The following is a 24,500-nucleotide window of genomic DNA, read 5'->3' as shown; positions in this document are numbered from 1 at the left end:
TACCACATTAAATCACCCCTGGAGAGAGCAACAAAACCAGTTCAGTAATGGGTCTGAGAAAGAGTTTGGGCTCCTGTTGTCTGCAGACCTTAACCTCCACTTTTCTGACTTTCCCATCTTCACTTTGTAACACCTTGGTTATCAGTCCCAAAGGCCAGTCATTTCTTCTTGACTGAGAGTCTTTGACAAGAACAACATTACCAACCTCCATGTTGGGTTTGCTGGTTTGCCATTTATTCCGGACATGTAGAGTAGAGATGTATTGTTTTCTCCATTTATCCCAGAAGGTATCTGCTAGAGTTTGCACTCGTCTCCACTGACACTTGTACAAGTCTTTAGCACTAAATTCGCCAGGAGGAGCCGATGCTGTACCGACTTTTTGGGTGAGAAGAGTGGAAGGGGTGAGCAAGAAGGGATCTTCTGGATCACTGGATATTGAAGTCAAAGGTCTGGCGTTCATGATCGCCACTACTTCGGCCATGAAGGTTGAGAGGGTTTCATGGGTGAGCCTCGAAGTTCCCAGCTGTAGAAAAACAGAATCAAGGATCCGGCGAGCTATGCCAATCATACGCTCCCAAGAGCCTCCCATGTGAGACGCATGTGGGGGGTTGAATGTCCATTTACAGTCTTGGGCGGCAAGATATCTCTCTACATGGTCACTGTCAATGTTTGAGGGGATATGCAGTTCTTTGCAGGCCCCAACGAAGTTGGTACCTCTATCAGAGCGGATTAGTTTAACTGGGCCTCTGATGGAGATGAAACGTCTGAGAGCATTTATAAAGCTGGATGTGTCTAAAGACTCGATAACTTCTATATGCACAGCCCTGATACTCATGCATGTAAATATGACTGCCCAGCGTTTGCTGTTTGCCTGGCTTCCTCTAGTGTGCCGTGTGGTGACAGACCAGGGACCAAACACGTCAAGACCAACATTAGTAAAGGGAGGTTCTATACTGAGTCGGTCCGCAGGGAGGTTAGCCATCTTCTGTGACTGAAACATACCACGTAGTTTTTTGCAAGTGACACATTTGAAAATAAGACAACTCACAAGTCTTTTCGCTCCCACTACCCAAAATCCAGCTGTACGTAAAGCTCCTTCAGTGAACAAACGTCCCTGATGTTTAGTCTTCTCATGGTAGTGTTGCACAAGTAAAGATGCAATGTGATTGCTTGGAAGTATTATGGGATTACATTCTTTACTCTCGAACTTTGCATTTGAAATACGTCCCCCAACTCTCAACAGTCCATTAGCATCTATGAAAGGGTCAAGCCTCTTGAGGGAACTGTCTTTAGGAACACTCTTTTGATTTTGGATGAGTTCAAATTCTTGAGTATAAACCTCTTGTTGGATACAACGGATGATAACGTCTCTGGCCTGTGTGAGCTCATCCACTGTATGGGCCTTGTGACAGTAATGCCAACCTTTGCAGTGATCTGATCCTGTAGGTGTGGCTCTAAAGGATCTGGCTATGTGGATCAAGCCGGCTATAGCTTTGTTCAGTGATTTCCACGTAGAAAACTTGTTGAATCGTTTGGATCCAAGCTCTTTGTGAGAAACTCTTGTGGTGAGTACAGAAATATGAGGACGAATCTCTGCATCAGCATTTGGTTCTAATAGCTGAAATGAGTATTTCTCCAGGGTGTCAAGTACAGGTTTGTAGAGGAATGGTGGCCCTGTGAACCACGTAGTATCTTTAAGGTGAGCTGCTGGAACAGCTCTTGTAGCATGGTCTGCTGGGTTGAGGTCAGTTGGTACATAGCACCACTGGGTAGGCTGTGTTGACCTCCTAATTCTTTGAACTCTGTTATGAACATAGACATAGAATCTCCTAGTCTCATTGTAAATGTAGCCCAATACTACTTTGCTGTCTGTATGAAACATTGTACTGACAAGTTTTATATCTATTTCTGACACAATGAGATCTGCCAGCTCTACTGCCAGAACAGCGGCACAAAGTTCCAGTCTTGGTATGGTAATCTCAGGGCTTGGTGCCAGTTTTGCCTTGCCCATTACAAAGCCAATTTGGACTTGACCTTTAATGTTTATAGTTTTAAGGTAAGCGACTGCAGCGATTGCTTTTACCGAAGCATCACAAAATATGCACAGCTGCCTAGACTGAACTTCTGCAGGGGAGAAGTGGGCATATGGCCTATAGATATGTAAGTTAGATAATGCCTGTAGAGAGTTTCTCCATGTTATCCATAGTGCTTCTTTCTCTGAGGGAAGTGGCGAATCCCAATCACACGTATCTGTGGTTAACTCTCTGAGCAGAGTCTTACCTTGGATGATCACAGGAGCTGCAAATCCAAGTGGATCATATAGACTGTTAATGGTAGATAACACTCCACGTCGTGTGAAAGGCTTTTGCTCTTGGTCGACCTGAAAGGTAAAGGTGTCAGATTTGAGGTCCCAGCTGAGCCCTAGGCTGTGCTGCATGGGTATCGGGTCTGTCGCTAAGTCTAGATCTTTCAAATCACTGGCATGATCTTGAGTAGAGAAGGCTTCCATAACAACTTTGCTGTTTGAAGCTATCTTATGAAGTCTGAGGTTTGAACAGGAAAGCATACTCTGGGTCCTTTTGAGTAGACTGATCGCAGCCTCTGGTGAGGGAAGCGACTTTAAGCCATCATCTACATAGAAGTCTCTTTCAACAAACTTAACGTCTTTCCCATAGTCTTTTTCACCTTCTTGAGCAGAGAGTCTGAGTCCATAAATAGCGACAGCTGGAGATGGGCTGTTGCCAAAAACATGCACCTTCATGCGATATTCTATGATGTCTTGAGTAGGGTCATTGTCCTTGAACCAAAGAAATCTCAAGAAGTTCCTGTGCTCTTCTTTTACTAGGAAACAATAGAACATTTGTTGTATGTCGGCAACTATAGCGATGGGTTCTTTACGGAATCTGATGAGGACACCGAGAAGTGTGTTATTGAGGTCTGGTCCTGTCAAAAGGACATCATTGAGAGAGACTCCCTCATACTGTGAACTGGAGTCAAATACCACTTGGATTCGTCCTGGCTTCTTAGGGTGGTAAACGCCGAAGATTGGTAGATACCAGCATTCTTCTTTTTCTTTTAGGGGTGGAGCTCCTTCTGCATGATTGTTCTCAAACATCTTTTTCATGAATAAGAAGAAATGTTCCATCATCTCTGGTCTTTTCTGAAAGTTGCGTCTAAGTGAACAGAAGCGTTTTAAGGCTTGATACCTGTTGTTAGGAAGATGACGTCTCTGTGTTTTGAAAGGTAGTGGTGCAACCCAGGTGTTTGTTTTATCCTTGAAGAATCCTTGTTCCATTATGCCCAAGAAGGCCTCATCTTCAATAGAGGGAGCTATCTTGTGGTCTTCCTTTGTCCTCTGGAACACCGTGCACCCCAAGTGATCTTGGTCTTCACTGCAAGAGTGGTTCTCGGTTTCTGTAAAGTCAGGATATAGCACACTTGCCGGCTTCTCTCTTAGAAGGAATCTGTTAGGACAAGGCTGAAAGAGGGATGGACGTCCATTCTCCAAGGTATTTGTGTAAAGAGAATTCACTGTGGTTGGCTTGTGAACATTTCCTAGGCAAACATCACCTATAATGACCCACCCCAGGTCAAGCTTCTGAGCATATGGAGAACTATGAGGACCATTTATTTGTTTTCTTACCTTGTGGACTCTTATGATATCTCTCCCAAGGAGAAGTACTATTTGGGCTTTTGGGTCGAGTGCAGGTATGAGATGCGCTATGGTCTTTAAATGTTCATAATGTAATGCTGCCTCAGGTGTAGGAATCTCTTCTCTATTGTTTGGGATCTGATTGCATTCAATCAAGGTAGGTAGTTGCAGGGATGCTTCACTATTTATGGATTCGACTTGGAAACCAGTAGCTCTTCTGCCTTTTTCTTCACTCACACCAGCGCAAGTTTTAAGTGAATATGAAGAGCAGTGTCCTTTAATACTGAAGATATCAAAGAAGGCTGAGTTTGCAAGAGATCTATTGCTTTGGTCATCAAGGATGGCATACAACCTTACCGCTTTCTCTTTATGACCGATGGGGTAAACTGTAACAAGACAAATCTTGGAGCAAGATTTGTTACTAAGACCTTCTCCACAGACTTGGGTGCACTGGGGTGTCACTTCAGGAGGTACTGTGTCTCCCTCCTCCCCGCCGTGCTCTACAGCCTGGTCTGGGGGTGTGAGAGTCCATGGGGCTGGCCCAGGGTGTAAAGCTGTATTGTGCGCTTCACTGTTGCATTCCGAGCATTTGATGTTCGCTGTGCAGTCCTTTGCAAGATGAGAGGTTGAGGCACAACACCTGTAGCAAATGTGGTTTTCCTTGAGGAAAGTTCTGCGATCCCTGAGAAGTTTTCCTCTAAATCCTCTGCATTTCAACAATGAGTGTGGTTTCTTATGTAGAGGACATTCTCTACATGGGTCCTTTGTGGAGATCGTCTCAGACTCTGTAGTACTGTAGGTTTTGTTTGAGGAGTCTTTAAGAGACACACTGGTTTTGTGTACTGCAACCGGTGTACCTTTCATGTTACGAAGTGAGATAGGTTTACCTGATTTGGGGTAAGCGGTGTCAAACATCGAGAAGTTAAAGCTGGGATCATTCCTAGTTTTTGCTTGTTGGTGCACGAAGTCCATAAAGAAAGAGAATGGAGGGAACGAGACATCGTACTGTTGCTTGTACCTGGAGCCTTGAGCAATCCACTTCTCTTGCAGGTTGTACGGTAATTTTTGTACTATGGGGTTTACACCACGTGCAGTATCTAAGAATGCCAGACCTTGTAAGTCTCCTTCAGTTTTGGCAACTTGTAGCTCTGTTAACAGATCACTCAGTTCTCTTAGCTTCTGGGAATCTTTGTTTTGGATCTTAGGGAAATCCTCAATTCTTTTGAAAAGTGCGTTCTCTATCACTTCTGGTGAGCCGTAACACTCCTCAAGTCTCTCCCATATCATATTTAACCCTCTGATTGGGTAGTTAATATTAATGTCTCTAATCCGCCTTGCATGCTCTGTCGACTCATTTCCTAGCCACTTGACAAGAAGATCTACTTCTTCACATGCAGACAGATCCAGATCTCTGATATTATTCCTGAATGATGATCGCCATGACCTATAGCTTTCAGGTCTGTCATTAAACTTGGAGAGTCCCTTGGTTATTAACTCACGTCGGGCAAAGAATTTTAGAAAATCTGACATACCTGTATCTCTGTTTGACAGATTGTTGCTGTAATAGGCACCATCTACTTGTTCTTCCTTAAAGGATTTGACCATACTGCGATCATTTGTGGGTTTGAATGCAGGTTGCATTGAGGGTTGATGTCCTATGGAACCGTCGACTTGTTCCATGCAGGGTCTTTGGTTAACTGAGGTCGCTTGTTGTATGACTAGAGTCTGTTGGAGCTCCTTAGCAGGGGTTGATGTCGCTCTTGGACCTGGATTTAGGCCGTCTTCTGACTTAGCATGTTGCAGTACGTAATCTGAAGTGCGTTGCGAGTTATTGTGAAGACTGGGTTCGGGCCTACTTATGTAGCTGAGTCTATCGCTTGTGAAGTTTGCTGCTTCCTCTAAAGCCTCTGCTTCTGCTACAGCAGCTGCAGCTTCTTTTTCCACAGTTAGCTTTTCTAGAGCTGCTTCCGTGCATGCTTTCTCTATTTTTAATTGTCTTTCTTGTTCGGCAAATGTCGCGCGGGTTTTGGCGGCCTCGGCCTTCGCGCGGGCAATGGCGACGGTGGAGCTGCTCAAAGATCTCCCTGAGCCTCTGGAGTTAACTGAGATGCGAGACCTTGTCTCGAACTGTCCGGATTCCCTTGCTGACATGATGATGCTGTGAACGGGTTAGCACACTTGCAACCGCTGCGGGTGGCGATGCTGCGTAGTTCCTCCTATCCAGCTTGTGAGAAGCCACCGTTTCGCTGCAGTCAGGACTTCAGGAGTCGCAGTCCTCGTATCCAGCTTGTAAGAAGCCGTCGTTTCACTGTTCTGTCCTCCTTATGTGTGAAGGTACATAGCTTGACAGACAGCTAAACCTTTCTCGGCAATGAGTTGACAAAGAAGCAACGTCCAACTTTGTCTTTATTGCAAAGATATAAGAGGTGAAACTGAGGAACAGAAAATAAGGCGCTTAGTAACACTGTCTGCCATGTGACAAAGCATATTATACATTACAGTAAGGCAATGCACATATAAACACATGTAAGACATGTAGGTTACATAAAACACAGATGCATAAGATATAGACATGTGTGTAGACGTACTGACGATGCTATTGTGAACCTGAATGTGAGGGTTGGATCCTACCAGCAGCGTGGTTACCACAGGAATGGAGTCTGTGATGAGGAAATGGCTGCTATGAGCAGGGCTGATGATGTAATCAGAGTTCATAGGCTACAAGCTATGGAAGCTGAAATGGGTCAAACTTCTACTGTGAAAAGATGCAGTGTATACAAACAGCCACTAGATGGAGCAGTTACACAATGAACAGAGAATTACAAACTGATAAGGCATACTAATAATACCTAATTAACAAAGAACAAATTGCTGAAGGCATGACATAGAGGTTGCAACAATGTATCTATTTGTATCCATTTAGGATACAGATGTTTTTATTCGGAAACAAATAGATACATTGTTGCAACTGCTATAAATGTCAAGGAACTGTCAAAGAAATAGCGGAGCTCTCTGCAGGGACACTTTTTGCCGGTCTGGAATTCCTCTTCTTCATCTTCTTCTTCCTCTTCTTCATCTTCCTCTTCTTCATCCTCCTCTTCTTCTTCTTCATCCTCCTCTTCTTCATCCTCTTCTTCTTCATCCTCTTCTTCATCCTCTTCTTCTTCTTCATCTTCCTCTTCTTCTTCATCCTCTTCTTCTTCATCCTCTTCTTCTTCATCTTTCTCTTCTTCATCTTCCTCTTCTTCATCTTCCTCTTCCTCATCTTCTTCATCCTCTTCCTCATCTTCTTCATCCTCTTCCTCATCTTCTTCATCCTCTTCTTCTTCTTCATCCTCTTCTTCTTCATCCTCTTCTTCTTCATCCTCTTCTTCTTCATCCTCTTCTTCTTCATCCTCTTCTTCTTCATCCTCTTCTTCTTCTCATCCTCTTTTTCCTCTTCTTCATCCTCTTCTTCCTCTTCTTCATCCTCTTCTTCCTCTTCTTCATCTTCTTCTTCATCCTCTTCTTCTTTTTGTCTTCCTCTTGCCGGTCACTGCTCATGCGCAGATTTTTTTTATCGGTAAAAGATCTGCCGATTTGCCCATAATTGCCGCGAAAATCGGCCGATCGGCAAAGTCGGCCGATTTTTTTCCAACTTTACCGATAAAAAAATCTGCCAAAATACAGAAAAACGGCCGAACAATTAGCCCACTAACGATCCGAAAATCGGCCGATTTTCGACCCATCTATGGCCTGCATAAGTCATCACAGCAGTGACTTCTCTCATCACACAGCTCAGTAGAAAGTTTCAATCAGACAAAACTGAGCTGGAAAGTAGTGCTGCCTCTTTAGATAATGTTTATAGTGATCTAGAAATCCTTTTTCATGAATCAAATGATTCAACGAAAAAACAAAAAAAATTAAAATTTTAGCTGGTATTGGCATGGAAATATTTTCCAGCACACTCAATTAGCAGGAAAAAAGTTAAAATCAAGGAAAAAAAAAAAAAAAAGGCAGACTCTATGAACAACTTGGTCTACACTATCACTCTATGAGGGAATCAACAAAGAGTGGCAGAAAAAAAGCCTGCACCACTCTTCTAAGCTGAAAAAATGCAGCAGATGCTGTGCCCCCTTGTTAATTCGGAGTGATCTGTTCCCTGTTGTATGCCACGTCTGTCACAGATATGGCACGAACCAGTTCAGCTGCAACTGCATGCTTCAACTCCTCTGCCCACACCTGCCCCACCACATAAATATACAGGAGAATGTGAATTCGTATGTCCAGTAATGATACAGTGAAAATGGTTAGCTTTCATTTTAGTACCTCCTTTAGCCCTCAATGGCAGCTTACATACCATAGAGCAAAAGGCTGAGCAACAAAGCTAAACAAAGGTCAAACAAATATCTGATTCTGTACTGGCATAGGACTTTTATATAGATATCTGCTATTATTAGTTGCAGCTTTTTTCTGAAATGCATATAGCTTTTGCTTTAGCTGTCCTGTAAGAATGGAATGTAAGCCCTTCCATAGGACTGCACCTTCCCCACTCACCAACATGCTGTAGCCAGGAGTTTAGAATTAGGACTGAAATGACAAAATGACAAAGGTCTATCATCTCCAATTTGGCTGCAAAAGTTGTTAAGGGACTGTAACATAAAAAAAAGCAGATTAGCAAGCATTAAACACCTTACAATACAATGTGCAACCATACTGGTCAACGCTCCAACTCCAAATAACATTTGCTTACTCTGAGAGATTTGTGAAGCTCTTGTTTCTGAGAGGTCCTTGTGGATTCTGGGATATGCCGGTATTCTCGGGCAGCCTCCAGACGCTCCATCGCCCTGGAAAGAAAAGTATTATGGGAAAATTCATCCTTTGAATTGCAATAAAGATTCTTATCACCAAATCTAGTTTGCTGTAGAGGAAAACTGTGCTGAGAAAAAAAATGTAAGCTGTCACTTCTGACCTCTCCTGGAAATGCTATTTTTGATGTCTTAGTCTTCACTTGATGTCTTAGTCTTCTCTTCTTTTTTAAAGCACATAGCAAGGCAGTTAGTGTTTTCATCAGGTGGTCAGCTAGGCAGTTAGTGTTTTCATTAGGTGGTCAGCTAGGCAGTTAGTGTTTTCATTAGGTGGTCATCAAAGGCAGCCCATATATTTATGTCAGTAGAGGGGGTGGCCACTTTCTCTTGACATATAAGCTAGTCCCTCATTTCAACATCTCCACAGTAAAAAGTTAGGAGGTACAAAGTGAACTAAACAGTGAGGTTTTCCACTCCACCAGAGCCTTTGCTATCCATTCTGTACTTCCAGTATTTATAAGGGCAAGCAGACTAAGCAAGACACGATTACTTAAGTGTGCACCTAAGATCCCAAAAGGGAAAGGTTTCCCTTTTCTGCCTCCTCCCTCTTCTACTGCTTTTGAACACATATTTTTTTGGATGGGGAGGTACTGGCTCCCACTTCTACCAAGACTGCCTAGGCAATCTGAGTGGAAGTTCAGCCCTCTCTTTGCCCGCAGCCTTCTGGGACACGTCACAGGTCCCAAAAGGCTGCAGGACCATTCACAAAAGTGCAGCGTGGTGCATGTGCAGTGGGAAGTCAGCTGTGAAGCCACAAGACTTATCGTAAAAAACAAGTAACTCTGGCACATAAGAGTAAAGTAGTGTAAGAGTAAAAAGAATAAAAATGATAAAGTAAAAGATAATGGCAATATTGGCATAGAAGTACTTAACCTCTTGCCGTCCGCCTGCTGTTTATAAACGGCAGGGCGGTGGCAGTCCAGGGGCAGGTTGCCATCCATAAACGGCACCCGCCTTTTCTAGCTGTGCGCGCTCCCTGGGAGCGCGCACCACCGCGATCCGGTGCCCGCTGTGTCCTCCGGACACAGTGAAACACCGATCGTCGGACGGGACCTCTGTACGAGGTCCCGATCATGTGATCACTGATTGGCGAATCAGTGATCACATGCAAAGTAGTACGCAAGATGTCACTTGTGACATCATTGCTTACTATGTGTGAAATCTGTGAATGATCACAGAGGTCACATGGTACAAGGCTATTCACAACAGCCTTGTACCATGTGACAAGCTGTGACCACTCACAGCTCACTCAGTAATTCTCAATGACTGCAGGAATGCAGACAGAGAGAAAGAGAAATTATTGCTTTTACATCCTATATGGGTGTAAAAGCAATCAGTGTAAAAAAAAAAAAAAAAAATCTTCATCACCCTCCACAAGTAGTACAGTGTCACCATAAAAATTATAATTTTTGGTTATAAACTAATTTGGATTTTTTTTTTACTAAAAAAAATAACGGAATAAATTTTGGCTAAGATTTATGATGAAATATTATTTATTTGCAAAATTTTATTTAAAAAAACACTTTTTTTAAAAATTTTTGAACTTTTTCATTTACATAGTAAAAAAAATAAAAATCCCAGCGGTGAATAAATACCACCAAAATAAAGCTTTATCTGTCTCAAAAAAATGGTAAAAAATTCATATGGGTACAGTGTTGCATGACCGCGCAATTGTCATTCAAAGTGTGATAGCGCTGAAAGCTAAAAATTGCCCTGGACAGGAAGGGGGTAAAAGTATCCGGACAGGAAGTGGTTAAAACAGGGTGTGTAAATGCATTGGTGTACAATAAGTCCTTATAAGAATCTCTCAGGCAATCTACCTGGAATCTTTTTAGCACAAAAAGACAGCAGCCATCCTCGGAGCAAGCCAGATCTGTATGCAGGGACAGAAGAAAAGAGACAGGAGGCGCCTGTCTGAGTGTAGTAATAACACTGTATTTAATAGCAAAGGTTTAAAAAACACTCACAAAGGAAGTAATAAAACAAGCTCATCTGTGTATTTGAGAGATGACCGTTCCTCAAAACCTTTTTGCTTGCACCACCAGTGGTTAGTGCAATAGCAGCTGGTCTTATGGAGATGGTGAGAGACATTGTAGTGGTCAATTCTACAGAGTGATGGTGTTGTAGAGCCTATCCACTGTGGATCGCCTCTACAACACCACCACTCTGTAGAATTGACCACTACAATGTCTCCCACCATCTCCATCAGACCAGCTGCTAATGCACTAACCACCGGTGGTGCAAGCAAAAAGGTTTTGAGGAACGGTCATCTCTCATATACACAGATGAGCTTGTTTTATTACTTCCTTTGTGAGTGTTTTTTAAACCTTTGCTATTAAATACAGTGTTATTACTACACTCAGACGGGCGCCTCTTGCCTCTTTTCTTCTGTCTGCCACAAGACTTAGCAAACATGCCAGTGCCTCGAAGACCAGCAAACAACCAGTCCGAGTGGGGCTGGTTCCCTGTACAAGTAAGTGTCCTTTTATTAAAGCTTACATTATTTGTAGCTTTTATTTTTTTGGGGAACACTGAAACTCCTCTTTAAATGCTGTAATAAGAACTGAAAATATACTATACTTTCTCTGTAGCAGGCTGCAGTTTTAGTCACAACTAAAGAGATATTTAACATTAAAAGTTGAGAATTGCTACTCACGAAAGCATCAAGACCATACATACATACGTACCGTGGAAGGGAGTATTTTGCAATCCACAGACGGGAAATTTTCAGGGTGGTAGGGCCCTCGTGATACCATGTCTTTTGATACTAAAGAAGGAAAATGTGTGTGTAAATTGACATAGTGACCACTACACAAAGCACCTACAAAGCATTAGAAAGCTTTTTTTTTGTACCTCTTCACTTGATGTCTTAGTCTTCTCTTCTTCTTTTTTAGTCTTTTTTAAAGCATCTGTGCCAACAACAGAGAGAACGTTCCGCAACCTGAGGATGCAGAAACACTGCAGGAGTCATAAAAAGTACTGATCATATTGTATCTTAAGCCGAATATAATGCTCCCCCAACAGTACCCCCCTAAGCTGCAAAAGCAGCAGATTGGGGATACAGTTGCCACAGCCGCAAAGTTTTGCAGAAATTATATAGCTGTCCTCACCTTTCTCTCCTCTCAGCTGGACCTTCACCAAAGAGTGTGATTGGTTCCCCGAGTGCTCTCAGACCGGCCTTCACCTCAGAGTCATCAGTGGACACATTAATCTGTCTGGCCCGCTTCCTCCTCTCAAACTCAGCCAGAACCTCTGCCTGCCTCTCACTGATGTGCTCATCTATGTCAAAGGACTCTCCTGAGAAAAGAGATGTGGGAATTTAGAGACACAGAAGAAGGAGAGAGCAGATCAGCACAAATCTAAACGGGTTATGTAAGCTAGCTACAAAAGCTCCGGAAACTGATGAGGGCTAACACTATGGCCAGACATGTATTGGTGCTTATTTCTACTCTGTTGACACAGCATTAAATCTATCACAACTGCGGTTCAGATTTGAGGTGATTTAGCGCTAGAACTAAATAAGCAGCGAAGCAAAAATAAGCATATGGCAGTTTAAGAAAAGAGGTAATCCATGCAAAGATCAACAGTGAGCTATCCTGGCTACAAATGACATGCAGCCTGTTTATTTTGAGCTGCTCCCTTCACCTACACCCCTGCAGTGCACTCCAGCAAAATATACAGAAAAAGAGGAGTAAAAATGAAGTTTGGTTTCTGCAAAAGCCATTTTCCATCTTTACCAGTCTATAATTATTCTTGGCATTGCAGTGAACGTCATTGTCAGATAGACACATGTAAACATTAGTCCACTCAGTATTAATATGAGAGATGTCAGTGGAATAAAAGATCAGCCAACTTCATGCATCTCTGGGAAACTCTGGTGGCATAATCCCTGCATCTGGGCCCCCAGTTAAGGCCATTGCCAACAGACACAGAGAAACAAAGCATTCACTCTGTCCAGTCTAGTACACTCAGTAATTGTGTCTTCAATCCTCAACCCCATATGCATTTGTTGGCAGTTATCCAACGAATGTCTAAACTGGTATGATCATTTGGAAGTGAATCCATCCAGCTGTTAGAAAGCCACTGCAAAACAGACATATGATTTGTGCTTTCTTGCATGTCCATTGGCCATTAGGGTAGTCTTACTAAGAGTACACAGGATTAAAGCTCATACCCCCAAGGTATCACGATTTTAATGGTAGTCAAAGAGGTTCTAAAGCCTAAAGGTTTTTACCTTAATTCTCTGCATTTAGGCAAAAAAACCTTCTTTGGCTAGAACCCCCCCAGCCCCTCCTTATACTTACCTGAGCCTGATCTCAATCCAGCGCTTTGCACAAGTGCAGCGGCTCTCTCAGATCTCACTCTCCTCACAGGGCAGTTTGGTAGTTGAAGGAAGCCATTGGCTCCTGCTGCTGTCAATCAAATTCCATGACAAGGCGTGGGGCAGGGCCAAGCCCCACTGTGTCTATAAACGCAGGCAGCGGGGCTTGGAAGTGGGCCCACGAGTGCCCCCATAAGAAGCAGCTTTCTATGGGGGCACTCATTGAAGAGGAGGGACCAGGAACGCTGGCGGAGGACCCAAGAAGAGGAGGATCAGGGGTGCTCTGTGCAAAACCATTGCACAGAGCAGCTGAGTATGACATGCTTGTTATTTTAATTTTAAAAAAACCCAAAAAACTAAAGCTTTACAATCACTTTAATAAACTACCTTGGCTGCAGGTGGCATGTCCCCAAAATAAGCAGAAAGTCAATGGCTTAGTCAACTCACAAGCTCCTGTTCGTAACCAACAAATACCAGCATCAAGTGGATTGAGGTTTTAAAACATTGGGTTTTTTTTGTCTGTTGGAAACCCTCAGTGCATTATAATTCTCAGGATTAGTGACTGTGTGCAGTGCATCATTTACTGTCAAACAACTATTCAAGAGATCCATCTCCTCACCAGACCCGACGTTAATGTTCCCAGCATCGATCCCAGCTTTCACTGCTGTCTTTCCCACTGAAAATTCTCCCTTGTTAAGACGCTCCTTCTCCTTTTCTGCCAAACTGCCATAGAAGATACGGGACTTCTTCACCACTGGGGCACCTTCGTCGTCTGACATTTTTTAGGCCTGTGGATGTAAATCATCAAACAGTTCAAGGAAAGTACTTGTAAGCCTAATAGATCTATGATAAAGCTAAAACTTTGTCAACAGTGTACTACACACATAGAATTTTACTTTCACCGATTCTCTTATGACACGATCTGCATGGAGTTTGTACAGTTCGTTTTGTGTGTTTGTGTTGAGTTTCTTTCTACACTCAAAATGTGCACCGATTACTCTGCTGTAAACCTATTTAGATCTTGAAATTGTGGTTGTCTTAGACCAATGTTTCCCAAACTGTGGTCCGCAGGCATGGAACAGGTGGTTCCCCTAGCCATCTTCCTACTCTCTTCTGTACTCTCTTTCTGCTACTCTCCTCCTGAATCTCCCAGAACTAAGCCAACGCAAACAAAGTTATCATTAACACCAGAAGAAAAAAGACTTTTGCACTGTGCTGATCTATCACTAGCATTCAGGATACCACATCTAATATCAGGCAGTTCTTGATCAACACCGTGGGTGTTAGGTATTCCTAGCAGTAAGGATACCATTTTTCCAAAGCCTTCATTCAGGTTAGAGTGACTCCAGCAAAAACTTTTTTGTTTCATTTTGAGGAAAAAAGCAATGAGGGGCTAGAGGCCCTGCTAGGTTTTTATTACCGTTTCTGTCTCTATTGAGTAAACTTCTAACTTTCCTTAAAGACAGGTAGTAATGACCAGGTAGTGATGGGAAATCACTCTAAGGGGTCAGAGAAGAAAAAAAACAACCAGCTTTAGAGCAGCATAAGGCCCCATGTACACGGGACACTTCTGAATGATGGAAACCAACTGCTGAAAAACGTAGGTTAAAAAACATCTGTTTAGACGCGTTTGCATAATGCGTTTGCGATTAGAAGTGGTTTTTTAAAGATAAGCACAGGAGAACCTCCAAAATGCCCAGAATGCACTGAAAAGTGGTAAATTATTTACTATTTCGGACTGTTTCAGAGAAATACAGAGAGTAGAAGAAGAGACAGCAGTGGGTGTTGAAATTAGCTAGGTGTGAGTTGCTCGTTAACATTTCTTTTGTTTCCAAGGGTGGGAAAGGTTTCTGCTGGAGTGAGTCATTAAGGCCACCTGGCAGGGGGTCTTCAGGAGGAATTTGAGGTGTGAATGGTCATTAACATATCCTTTGTTTCCAAGGATGGGAGAGATCTGAGGTGTGAATTGGTCATTACAATGTGTGACAAGCTTGGTAGGAACATCCTGTGTTCAGTGTTTTGTCCATCTGAGTACCTTGAAAACGCTTTGCATGTATTTTTCATGATGAAAAAAGGCTCTGGACAGCATTGGGAACTGGAAGAGTTAAAAAAAAAATTTCAGATGCAAAACACTTTGCCATGTTTAGCCGTGTTTACAACCGTTTTGCATTTGAAGCGTTGATAAAATCAACTGATGAACGCAAGTTTTCTGCGTTCAAAAAAAGACTGTAAATTCAAATGCCTGTAAACGAAGATGTGTACATGGACACATAGGAAAACATTAGGGTGAGTTCAGGGGTTGCTGAAAAAAGTTTATCAGCTGCAGTGTACATGAGCCCTAAGAAAGGGTTACACGTTGGACATACGTTATTGCTGTTTGTGAGTTCCTAAACGAATGCCAACCCCCCCAATGTCTTGTGCTAGTATCACGGGGATAGGAAATGAGAAAAAAAACTTTCCAATAGGGTCAGAGACAAAAAAAAAATTTCTTTATCCATAGTATATTCAAAACTACCATTAAAAGGCTGGAGTTAGGCTTTAATAAAAAATGGCAAGGAGACATTCTACATTTGCAGAGAGGGTGGGACTAAAGTGATTTTGACAAGGTGACAAATTAGTGAGGGGAATGAGGAAATCTGAAAACTGTAGCATTGACCTTTAGGCAATGATTTAGGGGTAGAGAAACTATAAAAAAGAACTTTGAGGACTGCCACTTTAGACTGCTTGCTAGGTGGAAGTAGCAGCAGAAAACATGAAGTTACCAAATTCCCAATTAAAGGGGTAGATGTGTCACTTATTACACATTATAAAACACTCATTAGCAACTTATACATGTAAAGAAAAAAAAACAGAAAATATATGATTTACAATATATACACATTCCTATAGCAATTAAGTAAAATTTTATAGAACACAGAAACTAACCACAGAGATTGGATGCAAAATGGGCAAGATAAAAGGAGGGAGGTTACTGAAAAAATTGAACAAATGGACACATTTCAGGAAACTGCAAAAATGGTGGTCAGGAGCTTCAGCCACCGAAATACTGGACAAATTCAAGCTCTTCCAATAACCATACACCAGTGGTTCAGCTAGGTGCTGATCGGTCAGCCTGTTACTATCCTCATTTTAAGAACAAAAAGATCATCCATATAAATTCATTTTTGACAGTTGATTGTTTCCCAATTATCAGTCAGGTTTCAGTAAACATATTTTGCAGCAACTATATTACCATTTCGAGGTTTTGCGTCAAATTATAGTATTTGTCAGAAGTACCAAACGCAAGCTTCCAAAGGCCCCATGCACAGTACATCTTTACAAAATATGCCAACATTTCTAACAAACCCCAAAAACCTCTGAAACTATGTTTAAATTTTGTTTTTACTAGAGTTGGTAGAAGTCAAATACAGTATTGGTGAGGTTTTTTGGACTCTGTTTCCCCCACTGTGCAGCTTTTCTCATCACTGTTGTCATCAGGACAAGAAGTGAATGAACATCTTTCCGATGTGAGCATCAAAACTGGAGTTGGGCTTTAAATGTGTAAATAAACAAAAGTAGCAATAGTAAATCAAGCACTTCCAAGAATAATCTACACATATGGTCCTTTCACACGGGTGTTCCGTATGTCTGTTTTTCATCCGTCCGTTTACAGATGAAAAATGGACACCCATGTATTTCTATGGACTAGTGGATGATCATCTGTTTACATCCGTTAATGTTCGCAATCGTTACCATCTGTTTTTTTTGAACGGAAGAAAGCCCTATATTTCTTCTGTAAAAAAAAACAGAACAGACAAAAAAATGGATACAAAACGGACATACGGTCCATTTTTGCATCGGTAAAAGGATGTAAAAAACTGATGTAGAAATTGATGTTTTTTCTTTGGAAAAATGTGACTGAACTGATGAAAAAAACATAATGCCCATGTGAAAGGGGCCAATTTCCCTGTAATCTAAAAGGTCTTATGGAAACTTAAAAGGGACTCGGTCTCAAAATAAACACACATGTAATGAGACTCAGATTAAAGCAGCCAATTCTGTGACTCATGCAACATACATGGGCCAGGGCAGGGAAGATGAACCTTTTCTATGAATCAATAGGTGCTCTTGAAATAGACACTCCACTTGAAAATACCAGCAGGGCCTTCCCTCAAACCTTACTTTCTGGGACTCTGTGAGGGAGATTTACTAAAGCCAGTGCACGCAGAATCTGGTGCAGTTGTGCCAATCAGTTTCTCACTTCTGCTTGTTCAATAAAGTGGTAGAAAATTCCCACTGGACACTTATAATAAAGCTTACCTGTAGGTACAAGGAATATCTCCTAAACGTATGCCGTTTAGGAGATATTCAATGTCTACAGCTGGGGACGTCACCGGCACATGTGCTCTGAAGGAACCGCATACCCATGCTGTTACTTCAGAGCTCTGTGTCGCAGCCGGGACTCCTATGCGCAGGAGTGACGTCATCGCGGGTTGGCCATTCAAACTGACAAAGAAAAACTGCTTGAAAAAGGAGTACACTTCCGCCTTCCATGGCCAGTGCATGCTCCAAAACGCGTCGCAGTGCACCCTGGGATCTGACGTCATCACAGCCACACCGCCGCTACATTCCAGCGTACATTCCATCCGGCTCTGAGGGAGGACGTGCACGCCGGCCGGCCTCACCGCTGTTCCCCTCCAGCCACCACGCTGTTCCAGCCGAGAGCTGACCTCCCCACATCGCAGAGATGACGGCTCTTCACCCGGGTTACCACCCCACCGTTAACTATTGTTAACCACGGGTTTTATGCTTATGATTACGTCACACATGTGAGTGTTTCTACATTTAGACTTGAATAAAAAGACTTATTGCACTTAGAGGCGCTTCTCTCCTTTTTCTCATCTACAGAAGTTGCTACAGCTTATTTGGTAGCCTTGCCCTCAGTGCCACACGGAATCCTACGCTCTTCATACAGTAGCCACTAATACCACGATCACCCCATACTACCATTTCCCAGGACTTTGCAGTGTTTGCGCTGTTACAACCCTTCCTCATTTTTCTGATTCAAACGGACAAAGCCCGTGAACCCAGAAGGAAGACCAGGTGAAGATGGAAACCCTGTCAGCAGTGAAAGCACACTGCTGGAAGGCTTTGTTTCAGGGTAAGTCTCTCATAATATGCTAGTATGTGATGCATACTGGCACATTAATGACATTACCGAGTTGCATCATATTTTGCACTCTCCAGTTTTAGTATCTGCAACAGTAGACTGTCAAATAAAACGGTGCTATATACTGGCACATGGTTTTTCATGTCCAGTCTGCTTTAAAACCTAATTAAATTACACATAGGATAGCCAAGGCTTCTATCCCCATCACAAGTTAGCAATCAATTTGAATATATTGGATTTCTTATAATATATAAAGGATTTCTTTCATTCTGCAGAGTCCGGACTCTAGAAAGCACCTGGATCACCATTTCTGCAGGCTAAGTACAGCAGAGCTGCAGCTTTCTAATATTTGTCTAATACAGCACACGTATCATTTCAACATACAAATACACCCAATATAAATAAAAAGATAAAGAATACATGATTTGGGAAAAAAAAGTATTATATTAGAAAACATTCATAAAAAGATCCAAAATGGTAATGACACTAAAATTCACTTAGGATATTTAACCCAAAAAAATTTTTTTCAGTAAAATGTACAACTTTCTATCTTACATACACCAAATAGTTGGCTTTTAAACATTAGTCGACAACGTTTTTAACAGGCAACAGATGACATGGTAATGAGAAGCTGTGAAGTGCTTTTTTGTAATTAGGGAAAAGGGGTATAATTGAAAATGGTGAATTTTCAATTGTTCCTCTTGAATTTCAGGCTCAGAAATAAGGAGATTGGGATCAATGCACATTTCTAAACTCCTCATTTCCAGGATATAATTTGAATTGTTCTTTTGACATGTCTGTAACCGATGTACTTAAGTTTGCTGTCATGTTCAGATAAACCTTTAGCTATAACTCCTGATTATGGTCTTGAAGGCTACTACATGGGTGAGAGTCTGGAGTCTCTAGTGTTGAAGATCCCAGCAAGACATCCAAGTCCTCTTGGGGTTGTAAGAGCCTTTGGCATGGCTGCTCAATGGTTTCTTCTCTGGAGATTGTTGATGGAGAACTAGCGAATGCTTCTGGAGGATGAGTTGAAACGTAACATGTAGGATCAACATTTATTTGTTCCTTGTTGGGTGTTTGTCCAAGAGTTATATGCAGGTCTTTGGTTGCTTTTTCAGACTCAGTCACAGTTTCAGTTTGGCTATGTGCTATTGTTTTCAGACTTGGTAGTTTGACCAGATTACATTGTATTCCAACCGAGTTATGAAAAGGTCTCAGCCTAACCTGAAAACTCCTATGCTTAGCACCCATTGATCTGTCAAATTGTATAGATTTGTGGACTTGTCCTGGAAAGTATCCCGTAACAGTTCCAATAGTTTTTATACTTCTTGGCGCACACAGTCTTTTTCTTTTTTGCGGCCTGGCTGAGGTCGACTCCTGAAGCTGTCCAGTTGATGGCATAAAATGAACCGTTTTTATTTCAGTAGTTATGAAACCACCTGAAGTTTCATCTTCACTTTTAATATGTATTTTAAGGGGTATGCCAGTTTTATCTTGGCTAATTCCCCCCTGCATTTCTTGTTCGAGTGGTACAACGCTAGTGGGTGGTACAGAATACACTGTATGCAGTTCTGAAGTTTCATCGTCAGGTTTAATATGGGTGTGAGGTGGGACAGAGAGGTTATGCTGGTTGACATCTTCCACCATGTCTTGTTTGGACATTTCTACATTAGTCAGTGGAGCAATATGTGCTGTATCTAATTCAGATACAAAAGTACTTGATATTTCATCTTCTGTTTTAATACATATCTGAGCTGCCACAACAGATCCATGTGGAGAAAGTCCTACCACCGTTTCTTGTTTGGGTGGTGGAAGAGTAGCTGCTGGCATAGAAGGCACCATATGTGACTCTGTGGTAAAAAGGCAACTTGATGATGTCTCATCCTCCATTTTAATTTGTATTTGAGGAGCCATACTATGCTGACAATTTCCCAGCACTGTTTGCCGAATAGGCAGTTGTATGTTAGTTAGGGAACTGGTATGTCCTGTATGTAGTTCATTGGTTAAAGCGGCACTTGATTTTTTAGCTGGAGGCTGAATTGCTTCAGGTTTAGGAAACATTGACGGAATAGCGTCTCTTTTCAAGAAAATGCTATATCCTCGCTTTTCGTAAGCATCGCGGGTGAAATGAAGAGAACACATTCGATAATTTCCTCTTGCACTGGTAAAAACCTTTTCTGCAAATTCTTCCAAGTCACCAAGGTCTTGATGCATCTGTTGCAGCCATCGCTTTATCAGCTCTTTTTCCTTCGGAAATGAATGAAGCATTATATCATAAGGCTTTGTTTTGGATGTGGTTGCACATCCTTTTACGATACACACTGGCATCCTAGCAGAAAAAGAAAAAATGTAGGCTTTTAAGGCAGATTTCATAGAATACAAAGAAAGAAAGTTGGCAATGAGTAAAAGAAAACCCCCCAAAAAAACATAAAAAAAGTGGAGCATATGTATATAGTTATTATTGATAAAAGTAATAAGAATACTAATAACAACAACAACACATAAAAGGAGTCAAACGTTTTGTGCTACATTGGTGCTTCTCTTCTATTTTTCTCTAGATAAAAAAAAAAAAAAAAAATATGTATTCCTAACATTGAAAGGCTAAGTTCACTCTAGTAACATGTTACACTCGTATTTAGGATGTAACTGTATGTTACAATACAGCACCTGCCTGCACTCCCCGATCCCCCCCATGTACAGCAGGTGGGAGATCTTCTCCCCACACCGTCACAGTTTAAAAATAGTGGAGACCTGTGGGGTCCTGTCCACACAGTTGCATCATTCATTCCATGAGTTCTGTGAATTAATAAACTACATGTACTGTCAGCCACTGCGGTAGATAGCTTGTAGTCCTCAATGAACTACAAGGGTACTGGTGAGTGCTCTTGTAGTTCACCGATTCTGCCTGCAGTTCAGTAACTGCTTGCCCATATGGAATGTACGGGCAGGCAGCTGACTGAGAGTCAAAGGAGGATCCTAGTGCCTTACAGGCTTCAACCTAAAAAGTGAACATTTTTTCACCTGCAAAAAGGTGTGTGGGTGTTTTTATTTTAAATAAAAGGTGAACTTATCTCTGAAATATTTGCCATGCCCTGCTCAGCTGTATACCCTCCAATACTTTTCTATACATGTACACCTTAGCAGGGTAAGATCTGTACACCTATAGGGAAGTACTGGGGTATAAATCAAAGTATGAAATTCTAAAAAGCACAAAAATCCAGATTATATTCTGATGTGTCTGTGCCCTCCACCATACAGGTGCATTAAATACGGCACATTTATTCTGGTCAATTTGAGAATTTATTTTGAGAAAAAACTATGCAAACCAAAAAATCATCAAAAAATGGAAGTACAGCTTCCATTAAAAATGACTCAAATATTATTTTTCACAAAGTCTGCTACTTCAGTGTTTTTAGATTTTTGTCAGATTTTACTATGGTATACCGAAGTATAATTACAAGCATTTCATAATTGTCCAAGGCTTTTATTGACAATTACATTAAGTTTATGCAAAGAGTCAATATTTGCAAAGCTGACCCTTCTTTTTCAAGACCTCTGCAATTCACCCTGGCATGCTGTCAATCAACGTCTGGGCCACATCCGGACTGATGGCAGCCCATTCTTCCATAATCAATGCTTGGAGTTTGTCAGAATTTGTGGGGTTTTTTTGTTCACCCGCCTCGAGGATTGACCACAAGTGCAATTAAGGTCTGGGAAGTTTCCTGGCCATGGATCCAAAATTTCGATGTTTTGTTCCCCAAGCCACTTAGTTATCACTTTGGTACTGTTCGTCACCAAACTGTTCTTGGATGGTTGGGAGAAGTTGCTCTCTGAGAATGTTTTTGTACCATTCGTTATTCATGGCTGTGTTCTTAGGCAAAATTGTGAGTGAGCCGACTCCCTTGACTGAGAAGGAACACCACACATGAATGGTCTCAGGATGCTTTACTGTTGGTGTGACACAGGACTGATGGTAGCGCTCACCCTTTCTTCTCCGGATAAGGTTTTTTCAGGATGCCCAAACAATCAGAAAGGGGATTTATCAGAAAAAAAGACTTTACTCCAGTCCTCAGCAGTCTAATCCCTGTACCTTTTGCAGAATATCAGTCTGTCCCTGATGTTTGTCCTGGAGAGAAGTGTCTTTTTTGCTGCCCTTGACACCAGGTCATCCTCCAAAAGTCTTCGCCTCACTGTGCGTGTAGATGCACTCACAGCTGCCTGCCTCCATTCCTGAGGAAGCTCTGCACTGGTGGTGTCCCAATCCCGCAGCAAAATCAACTATAGGAGACAATCCTGGAGCTTGCTGGACTTTTTGGGCGCCCTGAAGCCTTCTTCACAATTGAACCTCTTTCCTTTTCCTTCTCCTTCTTGATGATGCGATAAATGGTTGATTTAGGTGCAGTCTTAGTAGCAGCAATATCCTTGCCTGTGAAGCCCTTTTTGTGCAAAGCAATGATAACTGCAAGTGTTTCTTTGCAGGTAACCATGGTTAACAGAGGAAGAACACTGATTTCAAGCACCACCCTCTTTTTAAAGCTTCCCAGTCTGTTATTCTAATTCAATCAGCATGACAGAGTGATCTCCATCCTTGTCCTCGTCAACATTGACACTTGTGTTAACGAGAGAATCACTGACATGTCAGCTGGTCCTTTTGTGGCAGGGCTGAAAGGCAGTGCTATTATTTGGGGGAGATTAAATTCATTTTCATGGCAAGGAGGGGCTTTGCAATTAATTGCAATTCATCTGATCACTCTTTATAAAATTCTGGAGTATACGCAAATTGCCATCATAAGAAATGAGGCAGCAGACTTTGTGAAAATTAATATTTGTGTCATTCTCAAAACGTTTGGCGAGGACTGTAAAGTCCACTTTAGAACTTGTACCTACAGGTAATCCTGTAATAAGGCTTACCTGTAGGTACACTAAATGTCTCCTAAACTTACACTGTTTAGGAGATATTTACATAAAATGCAGCCGGTGACGTCACCAGTACATACGCTCTGAAGGGACGGCATATGGTGCCAGACCTTCACAGCTCCTGCGTGCATGCGTGGAAGTAATGTAATTGCAGCCTGAGCCATTCATACGGCTGAAGCCCATGAACCTGGAAGGAAGACCAGGTGAAGAGGGCACAGTGAATACTAGTACATTATGACTTAAACCTGCAGTAGCCCATTGCTTTTTTTTTTTTTTCTTGCGGTTTACTACTGCTTCAATATACTATAAATAGTAACCTGCAAATGTAATATATTTTTAATACACATACTTATATAAACAACTGTATAAAAGTGTTAATATTTCCAGCCTAAACAAGATACTTGGGTATTTAACATTATTACTGTATATAATATGAGAAAATATTCAGCGAAACAATACCCACCTATGTGTCCCGTTTCTGCTCTAAATATTTCAGCTGTGGTCCAGTGATCTGGCTGATGGCACTGCAATGGTAAGTGCAGTAGTGACCTGTCAATAATAAATGGGTGGGAGTGAGTGTGCCCAGCCACTTTCATGATAGCACAGTGCACTAAGCTGACAGAGCAGGCCAGAGTGTTGTCAATGGATATTGGGAGCACAAAGTCAACACACACGCCCAAAGACTCTGCTATTATGCCAATGGGGACACTGTATTCCTACAGAAGGTGGAAATACCGGACAAGCACTATAGACAGCTGGCTATGTTGGCATATTTTGCCTGCTCACAGACTGTTGCAGAAAAGCAATGCCATGATGAATAATGGCTCCTCTGGGAAGCTAAACTATGGTAAGGTATGTAAATTACCATTATTTAAAAACTCACAACTTTTGTAGACTTTAATGAAATAATTTTTAAAATATTCTAATATATCTAAACATCATTTTTTTCTTTTGTTTTCCTGCCAAATTAGCGAGTTTTCTGACACCCTTCTAAATTTTTATGTGCATGTGGCAGCTCAGGAAATCTTGTTCAGATTTGTAATATATGCAATATCCATGTCACATACAAAATGTGTAGTTTGAGTGGCAAAACGGGCTGTTAATCATTGCATTTATTTAGCGGACTTCCTTCAGTAGTCACATGACCAATGCCCAACCACTGGTCACGTGATTTTCATCAGAGTTGGCAATTCAGTGGCCCTGGCCCTACAGCTGCAATCACCATTGTAACCAAAGTCTATCTCATGAGTCCAATTGAAAGCGGGAACTTTAGCCATAACAACTTGATTAAAAAAAAAAGAATGTTCTTTAGCAAGGAACATGCATGCCACATTAATAATTAAGCTACCAAAATAAGTGTGTACTGTAAATTGCCACCACCACTGCTCCTCTTTCTTCTTGCTGGAGGCTACCATCTTGCTGAAGCCCAGAGCCCCTGAGCAGCATTAAATCTTTAGGCCGTTAGCAGATCAGTCTCTAGATTTTTGTCGCAGTGCCCACAAATAGAGCAACTATGTGCACAGCACGGTGAGACAGTGTATTACTGGATTTTAAACAAAATAGGCACTTATTTGTAATGTTTAAGTGATCGAGCAAGACTTATTTTTCTAC

General features: G+C 41.8%; 2 protein-coding genes across 2 annotated transcripts in view; both read right to left on the bottom strand.

The window, feature by feature from the left end:
- The window catches only part of PRPF4 (pre-mRNA splicing tri-snRNP complex factor PRPF4), a 46,459-nt gene that overhangs the window by 13,595 nt on the left and 8,364 nt on the right, over positions 1-24,500 (bottom strand). The window contains exons 2-7 of the mRNA XM_089675194.1: positions 13,440-13,608; positions 11,610-11,796; positions 11,353-11,440; positions 11,187-11,266; positions 8,385-8,478; positions 8,189-8,283 (exon numbers count right to left, since the gene is read on the bottom strand). Coding sequence (XP_089531320.1) covers positions 8,189-8,283; positions 8,385-8,478; positions 11,187-11,266; positions 11,353-11,440; positions 11,610-11,796; positions 13,440-13,599 — 704 coding nt within the window. The 5' untranslated portion in view covers positions 13,600-13,608. The remainder of the gene's footprint in view (positions 1-8,188; positions 8,284-8,384; positions 8,479-11,186; positions 11,267-11,352; positions 11,441-11,609; positions 11,797-13,439; positions 13,609-24,500) is intronic.
- LOC149463612 (uncharacterized) lies at positions 18,419-23,438 on the bottom strand. Its single transcript, XM_089675195.1, has 2 exons — positions 23,353-23,438; positions 18,419-20,301 (listed from the first exon to the last, which is right to left on the bottom strand). The coding sequence occupies exon 2, from the start codon at positions 20,298-20,300 to the stop codon at positions 18,816-18,818; it is 1,485 nt and encodes a 494-aa protein (XP_089531321.1). The 5' UTR covers position 20,301; positions 23,353-23,438; the 3' UTR covers positions 18,419-18,815.

Source organism: Staurois parvus, unplaced genomic scaffold (genome assembly GCF_062004578.1).
Source record: "Staurois parvus isolate SC_StPar_1 unplaced genomic scaffold, SC_StPar_1.0 ptg000154l, whole genome shotgun sequence".
NCBI classification, from domain to species: Eukaryota; Metazoa; Chordata; class Amphibia; order Anura; family Ranidae; genus Staurois; species Staurois parvus.
Note: the sequence above shows the minus strand (reverse complement) of the source record. Positions and strands in the feature narration are given on the sequence as shown.

Coding starts and splice junctions, on each gene's coding strand:
- LOC149463612 (XM_089675195.1), bottom strand. CDS start 20,300: ATGCCAGTGTGTATCGTAAAAGGATGTGCAACCACATCCAAAACAAAG.